The sequence below is a fragment of the Mus caroli genome, unplaced genomic scaffold (assembly GCF_978045245.1).
Source record: "Mus caroli unplaced genomic scaffold, Mus_caroli_1 scaffold_18, whole genome shotgun sequence".
Classification (NCBI taxonomy): domain Eukaryota; kingdom Metazoa; phylum Chordata; class Mammalia; order Rodentia; family Muridae; genus Mus; species Mus caroli.
The window spans coordinates 72,328,448-72,343,210 of record NW_028227273.1 but is presented as its reverse complement, the minus strand read 5'-3'; the positions used below and the strand labels follow the sequence as shown (position 1 = coordinate 72,343,210).

Genomic DNA, 14,763 nt, shown 5'->3' with positions numbered 1-14,763 from the left:
GTATGAACTATGTAGCCCAGAGGCTGGTTGTCAAGTCCAGGTATCAGGCTATCTTGGATCTGAAGGGTTCAGAACTCACTGTGTGTGTCAAACATTGGGGGCAGCCTTCTAATAGATCCACTTCCCACTTCTGGTCTAGGCTGGTAGCAAGCATGAGGAGAGGCTGTTCAGCCTGACATCTGGAGCTGTGTGGAAGGCAGCTTGACACAGAATGGGAGGGAGCTATCTCCGTAGGGCGGGGCCACTTACTCGGAAACAGAGGGTGTGAGGAAGTGGCCTGTTAAAGCGCGTGTGAGGCAAGGAAAAGTGTTCAGAGTGGGAGGAGTTAGGGGAGTGACGTAAACGGAAGCTGGGAAGCGGCTGATGAGGCCTGGGTAGTTGTACTGAGAACCAAAGCCTGAGTGTCAAAGACCTGTTCAGGTGCAGAGCAAGCAGGCCTGCACCACGGGGAATCATGTGGTGCAGACCTGGGATCAGAACACACGGTGGACTTCGGGGAAGGTAAAATTCGGGGCTGCCGTGGGCGCCGCGTGGGGAATGGTGGGGGAGTCTGCAGCTCAGCGGCTGGACCCGCCTCCCTACCGCCCTGGATCCTCCCAGGTCAGAGAAGCTGCAGGGCAGGGAAAGGGGAGGGAGGGGACCAGGCTGTGATCAGTTTCTTTGCTGTTCATAAGGCAGCAAGCTCTGAAGTTTGGCTGTGGATTTCTTCTCGTGTCAACAAATTTTAGGTCATATGAACTTAAGTATTCCTGATTTGTTTTTTATCGTTCAGCTGATTGCCAAAATATTCATAGTAGAATAATCTAGGAGAATATTTGAATTTAACTTTTGATGCTTGCAAACCAGTTCTCTTTGTTTAGGTGAAAAGGACAAAGCTCTTGGAATTTACATTCATCCACGCTAACTCCCTTGTACCGTGGACATACTTGGTGACTTGGCATCCGCGGAGTGCTTTTAGACAGCAGTCATGAAAGGAGTGGCTGCAAATGTAATTGAATCCAAAAGCATATTTTTTTGCGAGTTTCATAGATACGGTTTTTAACCATTAACATTTAAAAGTAAACTCTTTACCCACCATAACCTTTCCTTCGGGGACATGCACTCCGTGATGTAAATGCAATATTCTGCTATAAATGCACCAGGCTTCTTGGCACACATCTTTAATCCCAGCATGGGGGAGAGAGGACAGAGGCAGGTAGATCAAAGAGTTGGAGACCAGCCTGGTCTGCTTGGTGAGGTCAGGATAGCCAGAGCTACATGATGAGCTCCTGTCTCAACAACAACAACAACAACAACAAAAGGACAGAAAGAGAAAAGAAAAACGTGTTTTTGTGCTGAGTTCGTAGAACCTAGAAAGGCATAGTAGGCTATTTGAGGGTATAGGTCACAGTATTTTCACAGTTAGGGCATTATAAACCAGATGATATGAGCACAAACCTTTAATCCCTACATTTGGGATTAAAGGTGTGCACCAGGACAAGGACTCAAACTGCTGTTTTGTATTTTGTGGTCAGTTCTCAGCCACTGGTGTGACTGTGGACTTCCAGAAGGACAGGCAGTGTCAGGATCCTTCTGGGAAAGCCTTGTTGCAGAATTTCAGCACTCTGGTTTGTGTGGGTGAGAACAGTTTGCTTCCAGCCTCCCTTGTTCCTCCTCAGGAAGAGGCAAGTTATTCTGCAATTGTGAGATCTTTGACAGTGTAAGGCTTCCATCCTTTTTAGTCCATAATAAAATCAGAAGCTCTAGTGTATCGTATTCTCATCCCAGTCATTCAGTTCCATTTGTGCCCCTGAGACTTGACTGAGCTGTGACTGGAAGTGAGGTTCAAGTTACACTAATTGAAAATGCTTCCTAAATATTTTCAGTATTCTGACACTGCATGAGAATTGGGGGATCACTGTAGAATTTTCTTCTTATCTCCTGAGCACAGTGCTGTGCCAGAAATGAAGGTGCTTGCTAAATACTCTTTTTCTCATGTGCAGGATTCACTGATCACCCAGACTGCTCACCTGTGAAGCACAACAAAGAGCCCTAGAAGGTGTAGAGGGAGGAGACAGTAGCTAAGAATCCAGGTATGTTGGAGGATTGGTGAAAGGATGGCACAGGATTCAAGTGAATGTGAAAGTGGGACATGAAATCAGTTTTGCCACATTCTGTTTCACTAGAAATAATTCTGGAGACTTCCACTGAGACAAAATCACCTCAGAATTCTCCTACAATTCTTTCTACAGAAAAATTGAATACTATGGGGCAAATAAAATTTATTTGACTATGCATGTGAGTGATGTTATCCTTATTCCATGCACATCACTGATCAAGTCTACAAACCAATATTAAATGGTTTTCCCTTCAGTGATTTTCATGTTATAAAATGAAGAAAATTAATTCATCTAGGTTTACTTATTGTTTTCAGAATTTTTTAGCTTCTGGTCTTCTAGCACATTCTTTACCTTTTATTGTTAATTTCTCTATTCCTAAAAATAATGCTAACAGACAATTGATAAGAATCAGAAGGTATTATTTGTAGACCTGTCCTGCCTTCCCTTTAAGATCTCCTATTGTCTGTTATCATGACAATTCCAAGTGCTTTCCATTGCTGTAATTGTAATATACCGTGAGGTCACCTCTCGGTGTGATCCTCTTCATATTTCCCAGCTCTGTACTGCTCCATGGTAATTTCAGGATTACTTTCTTTTAAATAATAGAAATAGGTTTTAATAGGAATAGCTTGGAGTCTTAGATAGGACAAACCTCCTTCTAGATTGTCTTCTCATGTTTGAGAAGACTTAGTCAAGTTGCCTGTTTTCACATGTTTTATGTATTCTGCTATAGATATCTCCACTCTGGGTTTTGTGACATGCACCCATGTTGACCAAGGACTTTCTATCAAATGGACCATTATACCTTTTGTGAAAAGTCTTTATTTTGTATTTTAATACTTTTATCTTGATTTCTTTTTGTCACTGGTATAATTATGGTCACCATTCACTGCTTTCCAGATGCATGGCATTTAAAGGAAATTCCCTCTTTGTCAGTATTTTGTATCTTTAGATATGAAGTAAATATTTTGTAGAAAATATTTCCTTTAATCTGGTGTCAATTTTTGAATGTTGCTGTCTGTTTACATGTTTAGTGTAGGGAATATTATCTATTTACATTTCAAAAAGAAGCTATCTAGTCTGCAACCTGTGTTTGTGTTATTTGGTGACATTCTTTTGCAGGTACTGGATCTGCTGCTCTTGCACTGGGCTGATCTGGAATCACATGGGTAGCTCAAGCCTTGCAGGTTGTTCTGTACCCTGGGAATTTGTGCATCAGGACAAATTCTAGGCTTCTCTTCACTATTTCTGTGAAGTATATTGTGGGAATTTAAGTGTCATAGAGTTTGAACTGATCATGGAAACCACTTCCAGAGATTCGGCAAGTTTCCCAATATTATGTCCAGTTCTGTCTGAGTGTAACATCTTTCCATGTTCTTGTTAGTGTCTTTGTCAGTTCCTTCAACAAATCAAAGTTTTCATTGTATAGACTTTTCATGAACTTGGTTAGGTCAGGAATTTTTAATTTTGTTTTCCCTCCCTCCATCCCTCCTTCCTTCTCTTCCTCCATTTCCTCATCCTCCTCTCTCTCTTTCTCTCTGTATTTATCTTTACAAATTTTTAATATTTAGTATTTTGTTAAAAAGTCTCTAAAAGAGTTACATTTGCTCAGAACCATCGAACCATCTCCCTAGACCCATATTAAGTTTTATTTATGTGAGTAGCAATTACAGAAAATGATATAGCTATTTTGATCGATTTTATTTTTTAATTTAGATAATCAAAAAGCTTGACTTTACATAGGCATATACTGTTTTAATAAGTTTTCCTTTTATTATTCTATTTTTTGATATATTCTTAAACATAACAGTACTACCTCCTCAGTCTGTATATTTTCTGGAATGAACACTTTGTATGGGATAACCATATGGTATACTGTCCTCTGTGGACTATTTCTCCAGCTGTCAGGATTCATTATTGCTTGACTAAGGCTAAGGTCTAGTGAGCTTTCCCCTCTTCCACGTTAGCATGTATCTTGGTATTATCCTTGTTCAGCTCAGGTTTCAGCAGCTACATTTGTATGATTTTATATAAGTAGCTTCTCTGACATTTCTAGGAGACACAATGTCACAGCAAACCTCTATTCTTTTGGCTCTTACCATATCCCCAACCCTCTTGCTTGGTGATGCCTGAGCCTTAGTGCAGGAGTTGTGCTACTTCATGTGTCAATTGGAACTGAGCATCACAACTCCATTTTGACTGATAGTGGTTTTCTGTAATGTTCTTCATGTCTTACTAAAAGAACTTGTCTTAATGAGAGTGAGGATTACATTTATTTGTGTGAAATAGGATAAATATTTAGAATGTTGTTTGGGATTAGGCTGATTTAGTAAAGTAGTATTTGTATGTCCTTCTCCAAGATTCATGACATCATTAGCCCTGGGAAATGTGGCTAGGTCTTCAGTACCACCTGTGATTTCCCTGTTGTTAAGGTCTTAATTCCAATTAAAAGCTATTGGTTTTCACCAAGGTATGTGGGCCACTCTTGAACCCTTAAGGTTATTGTGCAGTGCAGATCATTGTTGTGGTTCATACATGTCATATCTGGGTAGGAGGCTTGGTTGGCTCCCTCCTTTGGAAGCTTGCGTGTTGCTTTCTTATACTATGAAAGCCAGTTAGCCTATAATGTATTGGCAGTCTCTTGGGCAGGTATGACCAACAACTTCACAGCATGGTTCTGGTGCCTGGTGTTGGTTTTGTTAGAAAATCTATGGCCCTTGTGAGGAGCATTATCATCCCAGATGAGATATTTTCATTTATATTCTAAATATATATGTACCCACAGACTTATGTATTGTAGGCATTATTAGTGGATAGACAATATTATTCCTTATGACTTTTTACACATCTTTACTGCTTTTTCATTTTTTTATTGTCCTTCATGGTTGTGATGGTTTGTATATGGTTGGCCCTGGAAGTGGCACTTTTTGGAGGTGTGGCCTTCTTGGAGTAGGTGTGGCCTTTTTGGAGTAGGTGTGCCACTATAGGCTTGGGCTTTAAAATCATCATAGCTGCCTAGAAGCCAGTCTTTTAGATGCCTTCAGATGAAGAGAAGAACTCTTAGATCCTCTTGCACCATGCCTGCCTGGACACTGTCATACCCCCACCTTGATGATAATGAACTGAACTTCTGAACCTGTAAGCCAGCCCCAACTAAATATCCTTTTAAGGGTTGTGTTGGTCATGGTGTCTGTTTATAGCAGTAAAACCCTAACTAAGACAGAATTCATACTGTCCCTTCTCGATAATTAAATCTATTCCACCTTTCTTCCATTTTCCCCTTTAGATGACTTGTTCCCTGTAATTCCCCTTTCTATTATTCCCCCACATTCCACCATGATCTGTTTTTAGTTTTCTGGTTACTGCAGGTACTCCAGGTTGTGAACTCACACCAGAAGTTTTGGAGCTAGAAACTTCCTATGAGAGAGAAGATGCAATGCCTGTCGTTCTGGGTCTGGGTTACTCCACTGACTGTGATCTTTTATACGGTCACCTATTTACCTGCAAGACTCATGACTTTAATTTTCTTTACAGCTCAATAATATTCTATAGTGTATATGCACCACATTTCCACTCTCCATTTTTCCATTGAAGGCCATTTATGTTGTTTCCCTTTTTAAAGCTATTGTGAGTAGAGCAGCAGTGAACATCTGTGGAGTAGGACATTGATTCCCTTGAACATATGCAAAGGAGTAGAAAAGATATGTCACATGCCAGATTTATTTAACTTGAGGATTTGTTTATTTAATTGAAGTTTGTCCATATTGATACCCACAGTGGCTACATTTTTTGTTCATGGGAGTTTTATTCCTTATGCTTTCATTATTTATATTGTTGTTGGTAGGATTATGGGTGCTATTATTCTTTCTCTGTGAGAATTAGTATTTTTGCTATTTTGCTTATGGATGATTACTTCCTAGTTCTCCCATATTTATCGATTTTCCACATAAAATTTATTATTCCCATGTTTTCATGGCTACTCATCTATTTCCTTTGTGCATATTTTCCTGTAATTTATTATATACTAGGCTGCATTAGTGAAATGAATTGTATTAATTTGGACTATCTTGAAATGCACTTATATCGCTCTATCAAGTTAAAGAGATTATTTTTCTTTTTTTTTTTTTTTTTAAGATTTATTTATTTTATTATATGTAAGTACACTGTAGCTGTCTTCAGACACTCCAGAAGAGGGCGCCAGATCTCGTTACGGATGGTTGTGAGCCACCATGTGGTTGCTGGGATTTGAACTCTGGACCTTCGGAAGAGCAGTCGGGTGCTCTTACCCACTGAGCCATCTCACCAGCCCGATTATTTTTCTAGATGCAACAATATGCTTGATGGTGACTTTCCCTATAAAGTTCAAGAGATCATTGACAGGATTCCTCATAGTATTCTGATGTTTGAATCTTTTTATGTGCTTTGACACTATTCTTTAATAAATTTCAGTATTGATTTCTGTTTTTTCTTTTTCTTTTTGATCCCTTATATGAAAGAACCACATGCAGTTATTCTTTATTCCTAAAAGAGAAACTCAGAGAAGAGAAACAGAAATGGATAATTTTCCAGTAAACATGTCCCAGGTCAGTGGTCATGTTCATTTCTTTTCTAGAAATGGTATATATTCAGGTATTTCAAGCCTTTATTTTTCTGGTTTTATAATTTTTTATTATAAGACAGACACATTGGAAACAAACAAATCAATCACACACTGAAAATAACCAGACCCAAAATCTGTATAACCAAATGAACTTTTATATGGTTAAATTAGTCACTGGGAATAAAAATTCTGGAGACTCCTTTGATTTAATAGTTTCAATATCTGATATGTTTTGATGTACTTACCTACCACCAAAAACCAAAAAAGTGTGGCATTACAAGAAAAAACATATGTAATAGAACTAGAAAAGCAATTAGCATTATATCATATACCTGGTGGTCATTACCTGCATTCAGCCCTATCTCAACCCCTGATATTTAATCTTTCTTGTTCTCTTTTCTCCATGTTTTTTTGTGTCCACATTTACATGGTTTCCATAAGCAAATGTTTTATGTAGATTCTGCATATGAGGAAAGATCTGTTTTCTTCTTTCCGGCAATGTATGACTTCACTTAATAGTACACATTCTAAGTCCAGTTATTTTCCTACAAATTGCTATTACATTTCTCTTTTTACTGGGATAGATTTCCATTTTATATGTGTAACATTTTCATTATCCATTCATATGGTGGTAGACAATTAGGTTGATTAGTTCTTTGCGATGGTGACTAAAGCACCAGTAAACACAGGGTGTAAATATATCTAGAGTGGAATGTAGAGTTCTCTGTGTATGTTCCCAGGAAAGAAATTGCAGAGCCACACATTAATTTTATCTTTATTTTTAAAATATTCTTCAAAATGATTTCCATATGAGTGCATTAATTTGTACCCACTCTCTCTTACACACACACACATACACACACACACCAACAGTGAAAAAGGCTTCCTTTCTCTCCACATTCTCTCTAACTTTTGTTGTCAGAGTAGTTGATGACAGCCATTCTGCCTGTGGTAAGGCAGTATTTTAAAGTACTTTTATTTTGTTTTTCTCTGATGGAATTTTAGGAATACTGGATACTTTTTCCTATATTTATTGACCATTTGGGTTTTTGTCTTCTCAAGGTGTCTATTTACATCCTTTGCCTATTATTGATTGGCAGTTTATTACCTTGGTATTTAACTTCTGTAATTCTTGTTAAATTCTAGAGTGTCACTAATACAGATTTTCTCCTTTTCTGTGGGTGTCTGTGTGCCCTGCTAATTGTTCCCTTTGATGGACAGAAACTGTATGTATGTATACACACACACACACACATACATACATGTCATCACATCTGTGTTTCTCTATAAGACTCAAGTACAGACAGGATTGATTCAATGTCAATAGTTTAGCATGATTTTCAGGTATAGCATTTTAATGCAAGTGTACTCATCACGAACTGTCCTTCTGAGACATGGACACTGTCATTCTGAGGGACATAAAGTGTTCATAACAGATAGATAATCATGTCCAGACCTCAATTGTGTGTCCTGTTTCATGGACATGATTGTCAGTCTATTGTGTCATCCTGCTTTCACAGAGGTAAAACATTCATTACAGAGTGTGAGTACATGAGAAATCATCTCACTAAGTAATGGTCTTTGTTCATCTACATCCCATCTTCCTATTTCCAGAAAAGCACTGTGCCCAGCATCACGTGGTCACACTGTGCATTTTTGTTTCAGTGTCTGTTGACATTTGGGGATGTGGCTGTGGAATTCCCCCAGGAGGAGTGGGAATGCCTGGATTCTGCTCAGAGGGCTCTGTACATTGATGTGATGTTGGAGAATTACAGCAACCTGGTCTCTGTCGGTGAGAACTTTTGCTTGTAGAAATTCCACTCATCCTTTCTATATATTGACCTTAACAGTAGTAAACTCTGTTAAGCTATTTAAAAACAACATGAGAGTAGGGAAAAATTGATACAGAAAGGAACTATTTCATGGTGTTTTATTTTTTTCTTTCCATTTTCATTTTATTTCTGTATTGTATAATATTTATCCCATATCTCCATGTCCATCATTGTAATTACATGGTATTAATTGTGAGAAAAATTCAACATAAGTGAATTAAAAATTCTCCCTTAATGTGCTGAAGATTCTGAGAGAAGATATCACTGGGAATTCATTTCCTGGATTCCTCTACTTTGTATTCCCCTCATGTACTGAGCAGAGTACTATGTTAGACACCTGTATTCTTTCTTAAAGTGTCTAGCATGGGTCATAGGTACCTCACAGAACACCTGGATTCTTGTATGCAAGATAGGCCTGGTCACTGGTGTAGAAAAAATTAGGTTGCACTGGAGAAGAGAGGAGAGATAAGCCACAACTAGGGTGAGCTAGTGAGTAAGCAGGCAAGAGTGAACGATTAGAGTGAAAGGGAAAGCAAGAGCTGGAAATGATTTGCTATATTTAGTCCCACTTAAAATGATTCCCAATAATTTTGCCTAGTATAATGGCCTGGCTCCAGAATGCATCCTACCTGTTATAACTATTAGACGAAATGGATCCCTGGGACTCTCTGACAAACCAATCTAGCCTACTTAATATTATTTCATGGTCATCAGTAGCCCATATGACATATACCTGGGTGACTGCTCAACTCAAGTGATACTTTGTTTTTTTCTTTGAGATAAAACCCACATTGGTCTTAACTTCTTCATGTGGTCCAGGCTGGCCACAAACATTCAAACCTCACAAGTCACTTCCCAAGGACTGGGGCTCTATGTGTACATTATCGTGCTTTGTTCTATCAAATGATATTATTGTTGACCTTTATGTTTTTATTTTAATAAAAACACTTAAAATGAAAAGAGAAGATGTTGTTCCTTATTGCCCCTGAATTATGGTGAGGAAATACTAGTATAAAATGCAATTTTATTTAACTACGCTGACCATGTGATTGGAATAATTGTTCAAATTATAAGTCTAATGTGAGTCCATGAAGTAACATTATTCTGTAATTGCCTTCTTCGTATGTAGGTATTCATATTACATCCTTTATTTTCTTCTCAGTGGATGACACACAGACACCCTTCTGGAAAATGATCACCGAAGTCAGTGTATAGAGATGACTTGAAAATAACTGTATAAGGAAAGTTAAGAAACACAGCAGTGTGTGGAGCTCAGACAGTGGAGGAAAGAAATAAGCAATAGCTGCCCATTGCCATCCTACCTTACATGATCCAAGAGCCTCTGATATTTGTCAAAATAGTTACTTTGCTTATATTGCTTTGGAGAAATCTAGTTTGCTTTTTTTAGGGAAAAAAAAAAAAAAAGACCCTTTGCTGGGTGTGGTGGCAAATGACTTTAATCCCAGTACTTGGGAGACAGAGGCAGATAGATCTCTATGAATTTGAGGCCAGCCTCAGCTACAAAGCCAATCCATGACTGCCAGGCCCAGTTCACAAAGGAAACATTGCCTAAGGGGGAAAAATAATATTGGATGCTTTTAAGTAAGCCATTCATATTATAAGGAATTCGGTCTCCTGAACAACAGTTTGAATTGCTGTACTAATGTACACACAAATTCCATGAATCTGGGATTGGATTAAACTCTTCCTCATCAATTTCTTTGAAAAAAAATATTTAAAATAGAGACATGTATTCTAAATATAATCCGTGAGCTCTATCCCAAAATTAATTATTGATAGCTCAATTATTTGATCCATTTTGAGCCATTAGACAGTTTTCATGAACATCAGATAGCTATTATACATCACAGACCCTTGAAGGCTAACATGCTGTGTTTGGGAGAATATATAAAATTACAGTAAAAGAAACACATCTTAGTAGTTGCTGGTTGACTTATCTTAAGGGAGAATCTTTAGGAAGACAGTAATTTTTTTAATGTGTGATCATGGAACAAGCCCTACTCATCTGACTTTTACTCATTTTCAGAGAACTACTGCATATGTGATACTGTTCATCAACATGTGAAGACTGAAAAGGAGTCTTGTCAGTGTAATAATCTCGGTGAAATGCTTCGCAATCCCTCCCATGATGCACTTTATAAAAGAGGTGACACTACAGAAACTTCTAATAACCACAGATGCTGTAAGGACAGGGATTCCTCTGTTGACTCGTCAAACCAATGCAGACATAGGAGCATCCACACTGGAGAAGAACCTTGCATATCTGAAGACTGTGAGAAATCTTTAAATGTGTGTTCCAGCATTATTCAAGACGAAAGACTCTACACTGCAGATAAAGAGCACAAAGATGAATATGACAACTATTTCAACTGTACATATAATCTCATGCAACAAACAATCTACCTTGAAGAGAAACCACATAAGTGTGGGAAATGTGGGAAATGCTTCAGTACCTCCTCAAGGCTCATTAAACATCAGAGAATTCATACTGGAAAGAAACCTTACAAGTGTAACATTTGTGACAAATCTTATAATCAGTGTGCAAATCTTAAAATACATCAAAGACTTCATACTGGAGAGAAACCTTACAAATGCAAAGAATGTGGAAAGTCATTTCGTCAAACCTCTGTACTTAAAAGCCATCAGAAAATGCATACTGGGGAGAAGCCTTACAAATGTAAGCAATGTGACAAATCCTTTGCCCACTCTTCCAGTTTTAGGACACACCAGAAAATCCATACTTCTGAAGAACACTGTAGTTGTCCAGAATGTGGCAGGGAATTTCATCAGCTTTCACACCTTAGAAAACATTACAGACTCCATACTGGAGAGAAGCCTTACAAATGCAATGAGTGTGACAGATCCTTTACCCACTATGCATCATTAAAATGGCATCAGAAAACCCATACTCCAGAGATACATTATGAATGCAAAGAATGTGGTAAGTCCTTTATTGAATTATCACATCTTAAAAGGCATTCCAGAATCCATACTGGTGAAAAGCCTTATAAATGTGAGGTGTGTGACAAATCCTTTACGGTGAATTCAACTCTTAAGACACATCAGAAAATTCATACTGGAGAGAAACCTTACAAATGTATAGAATGTGACAAATCCTTCACTCATAACTCACATCTCAGAAGACATCAGAGTGTTCATACTGGAGAGAGACCTTACAGATGTAAGGAATGTGATAAAACTTTTACTGAGTGCTCAACTCTTAGAGAACATCAGAAAATTCATACTGGAGAAAAAACTTACAAATGTGGAGAATGTGACAAATCTTTTACCCAGCATTCATATCTTAGAAGTCATCTCAGAGTTCATACAGGAGAGAGACCTTATGTATGTAAGGAATGTGGCAAATCTTTTACTACATGCTCAATTCTTAGAACTCATCAGAAAATTCATACTGGAGAGAAACCATACAAATGTAGGCAATGTGACAAATCTTTTACCCAGGACTCACATCTTAGAACTCATCACAGAGTTCATACTGGAGAGAGACCTTACAGTTGTAAGGAATGTGACAAATCTTTTACTCGGTGCTCCTACCTTAGAGCACATCAGAAAATTCATACTGGAGAGAAACCTTACAAGTGCAAAGACTGTGACATATCTTTTGTCCGGATTTCTAGTCTTAGAATACATCAGAAAATTCATACTGGAGAGAAACCTTACAAATGCAAAGACTGTGACATGTCATTTAACCAGATTTCAAATCTCAGAAGACATCAGAAACTTCATACTGGTGAGAAACCTTACAAATGTATGGAATGTGACAAGTCCTTTACTCATAACTCAAATCTTAGAGCACATCAGAGAGTTCATACTGGAGAGAAACCTTATAGATGTACCGAATGTGACAAATCTTTTACTAGGTGCTCCTACCTTAGAGCACATCAGAAAATTCATACTGGAGAGAAACCTTACAAATGTAAAGACTGTGACAAATCCTTTATCCACCTTTCAAATCTTAGAAGACATCAGAGAGTTCATACTGGAGAGAACCATACCAATGTAAATCATGTGACATAGCATTTATCCAGTATTATCTTGGCTTACAAATCCTAACATTATATGTAATAGAAACATAAGGATGAGAAACTTGTGAAAGTTTTTAATGAAGTTTTTCAAATCTTAGAAAATGTCACAGAATTTAAGTTAAAATTTTGCAAATGTTATTGTGTAAAAAGTTCCCTTCCCCCTCCCTCTTTCTCTGTGTGTGTTTGTGTGTGTTTGTATAGGTGCTTCTGTGGTTGTATCATTGCACTACATTGCATAGTGCCCATGGAAGCCAGAAGCTACCAAGAGATCCCCTGAAGCTGGAGTTAAAGACAGGTGTGTCTTTGGGAATTTTAGAGGATTTGGGAATTGATCCCCAATCCTGTAAAAGATCAGCCCTTGCTTTTATCTACTAATCTATCTCTCTACCCACTGGGTGGATTGGCAATTAAAACATCTTGTTCATCATCCAAAAATCCATAATAAAATTCTTAATTCCATGCACGTTTGTGTTTGTGAGCACCATTTAATCCTAGCACTCAACAAAGGAAAGAAGATACCTGTGAATTCAAGGTTGTCCTGTTATGGATAATTCAAGGACAACCAGAACTACATAAATGTGTCTCAAAAAATAATAATAATGACAAAATATAATAACATTAAAATGTGACAAAGACCTCTAATTGATCTGTACATCACAAAGTTCATATTTCTGTGAAACCATATAAAGCTATACCATATATAGTCTTCATGTCTTCCTCTTCATTGGGAATTATACCCCCACCCAAATGTATTTGACAAAGCTTTTACTTGGTGCTGAAATTGCTGACATGAAAACAAATTCATCATGAAAGAAAACACACAAAAACTCTAATGAAGTCTCATCTTTTAGCTGCTCAAACTTCTGACATCTTAACTGTGCAAGCTTCCATATTAAACCTAGAATCTCCACTTAGAGGGCCCATTTCAATATACTCAGCCTGATCTAGTTTTATGTTTCTTCAACCATTATCCCACCCTTAAAATTCATTTCCACACATATATTCCCCACAGTTCTGCTTGAATGAATTAGCAAACTCATTAAGCTCCTTAGTAGTGTAGGGCATTTAAACATGGACTATACTTTCTACCTCCCCTCTACGGGCCTGTTTGGCCTTGAGTCTGGCTATAGGTCTAGAAGAAACTATTGGTGGGCCTTGAGGAACATCAGTACTGTCTTGTCCAACATTTTATTTTTTCCGAGAAAGTCACTGCTGGTTTATCAGACTTTGAGGGATTAATTTCCTTATGTGACAAAAATGTTATTTAAAGGGTTGGGGCTGAGGGTACTGCTTCCTCAAGTGAGATAAACACTTGAGAATTGGAAGATTCAAAGTTCTCAGCTTCAACAGTGTCCTCCCACACATCCTCATCCCAAATTACAGGATCCCATTGTTTGACCATTAATGCCCTTAGTTTAACTGCTGACAGCCTGAGTGAGACCTGAGTTTTTGCTGTAATTCAATCAACCTTATAATGAGGGCTTCAATTTGATTTTCTGCAAATGGAGCTCCATGGCTGCTGGAGTGAAGATTCACTTCAATGGCACATTTAAAAATCCTTAGATTGTTTATTTGCATCTGGAGTAGTTCAATTTTTATCATAAAGCTCATTCTTTTCCTTCATCAATTTTTTCCAGAGATACTAAAAGCAACAAGCCAGCAAAATAATTTTCTGATTTTTTCCCCCAACTTGTAGAAAATTTGGTTCACTGGGTCACTTAATTCATTGCCAGTTACAATTGATGGATCAAGACAATCAAAGGCATTACCTTCTTTAACTTTGAAATATAGTTTCTACTACCGGCCCTCAATATTCTCTGAGCTCCCAGGAGAGAGTTATCTGGAGAGGTTTCAGTAGTTGAAGGTGTTGTTGAATTATTAAACCAACTCCAGATTCTTAAAAGATGCATCCTTATACTTCTGAGTCTCTAGAATCACTCTCAGTACCAACTTCTGAATTAGTCAGGGTTCTCTAGAGTCACAGAACTTATGGATAGTCTCTATATAGTAAGGGAATTTGTTATGATGGCTGTAGTCCAACACCTTGACAATGGTCAGCTGTGAATGGGAAGTCCAAGGATCTAGTAGTTGCTCAGTCCCACAAGGCTAGTAGATCCCAACTGATGTGCTAGCAAGTAAATTCAAGTAGAAGAATAGGAGCAAAG

General features: G+C 37.9%; 1 protein-coding gene across 2 annotated transcripts; it reads left to right on the top strand.

Moving 5' to 3' along the window:
* Positions 1-343: 343 nt before the first annotated feature.
* On the top strand, positions 344-13,314 carry LOC110283983 (uncharacterized). 2 transcript variants are annotated; one of them, XM_029471112.2, is made up of 5 exons: positions 344-501; positions 1,983-2,072; positions 6,596-6,682; positions 8,365-8,491; positions 10,579-13,313. In XM_029471112.2, the coding sequence occupies exons 3-5, from the start codon at positions 6,602-6,604 to the stop codon at positions 12,588-12,590; spliced, it is 2,220 nt and encodes a 739-aa protein (XP_029326972.1). In that variant the 5' UTR covers positions 344-501; positions 1,983-2,072; positions 6,596-6,601; the 3' UTR covers positions 12,591-13,313. The 2 variants fall into 2 exon arrangements, with proteins under 2 accessions (XP_029326972.1, XP_085689168.1); XM_085833042.1 differs by lacking the exons at positions 344-501; positions 1,983-2,072 and having other exon boundaries at positions 6,615-6,682; positions 10,579-13,314.
* The last annotated feature ends 1,449 nt before the right edge of the window (positions 13,315-14,763 follow it).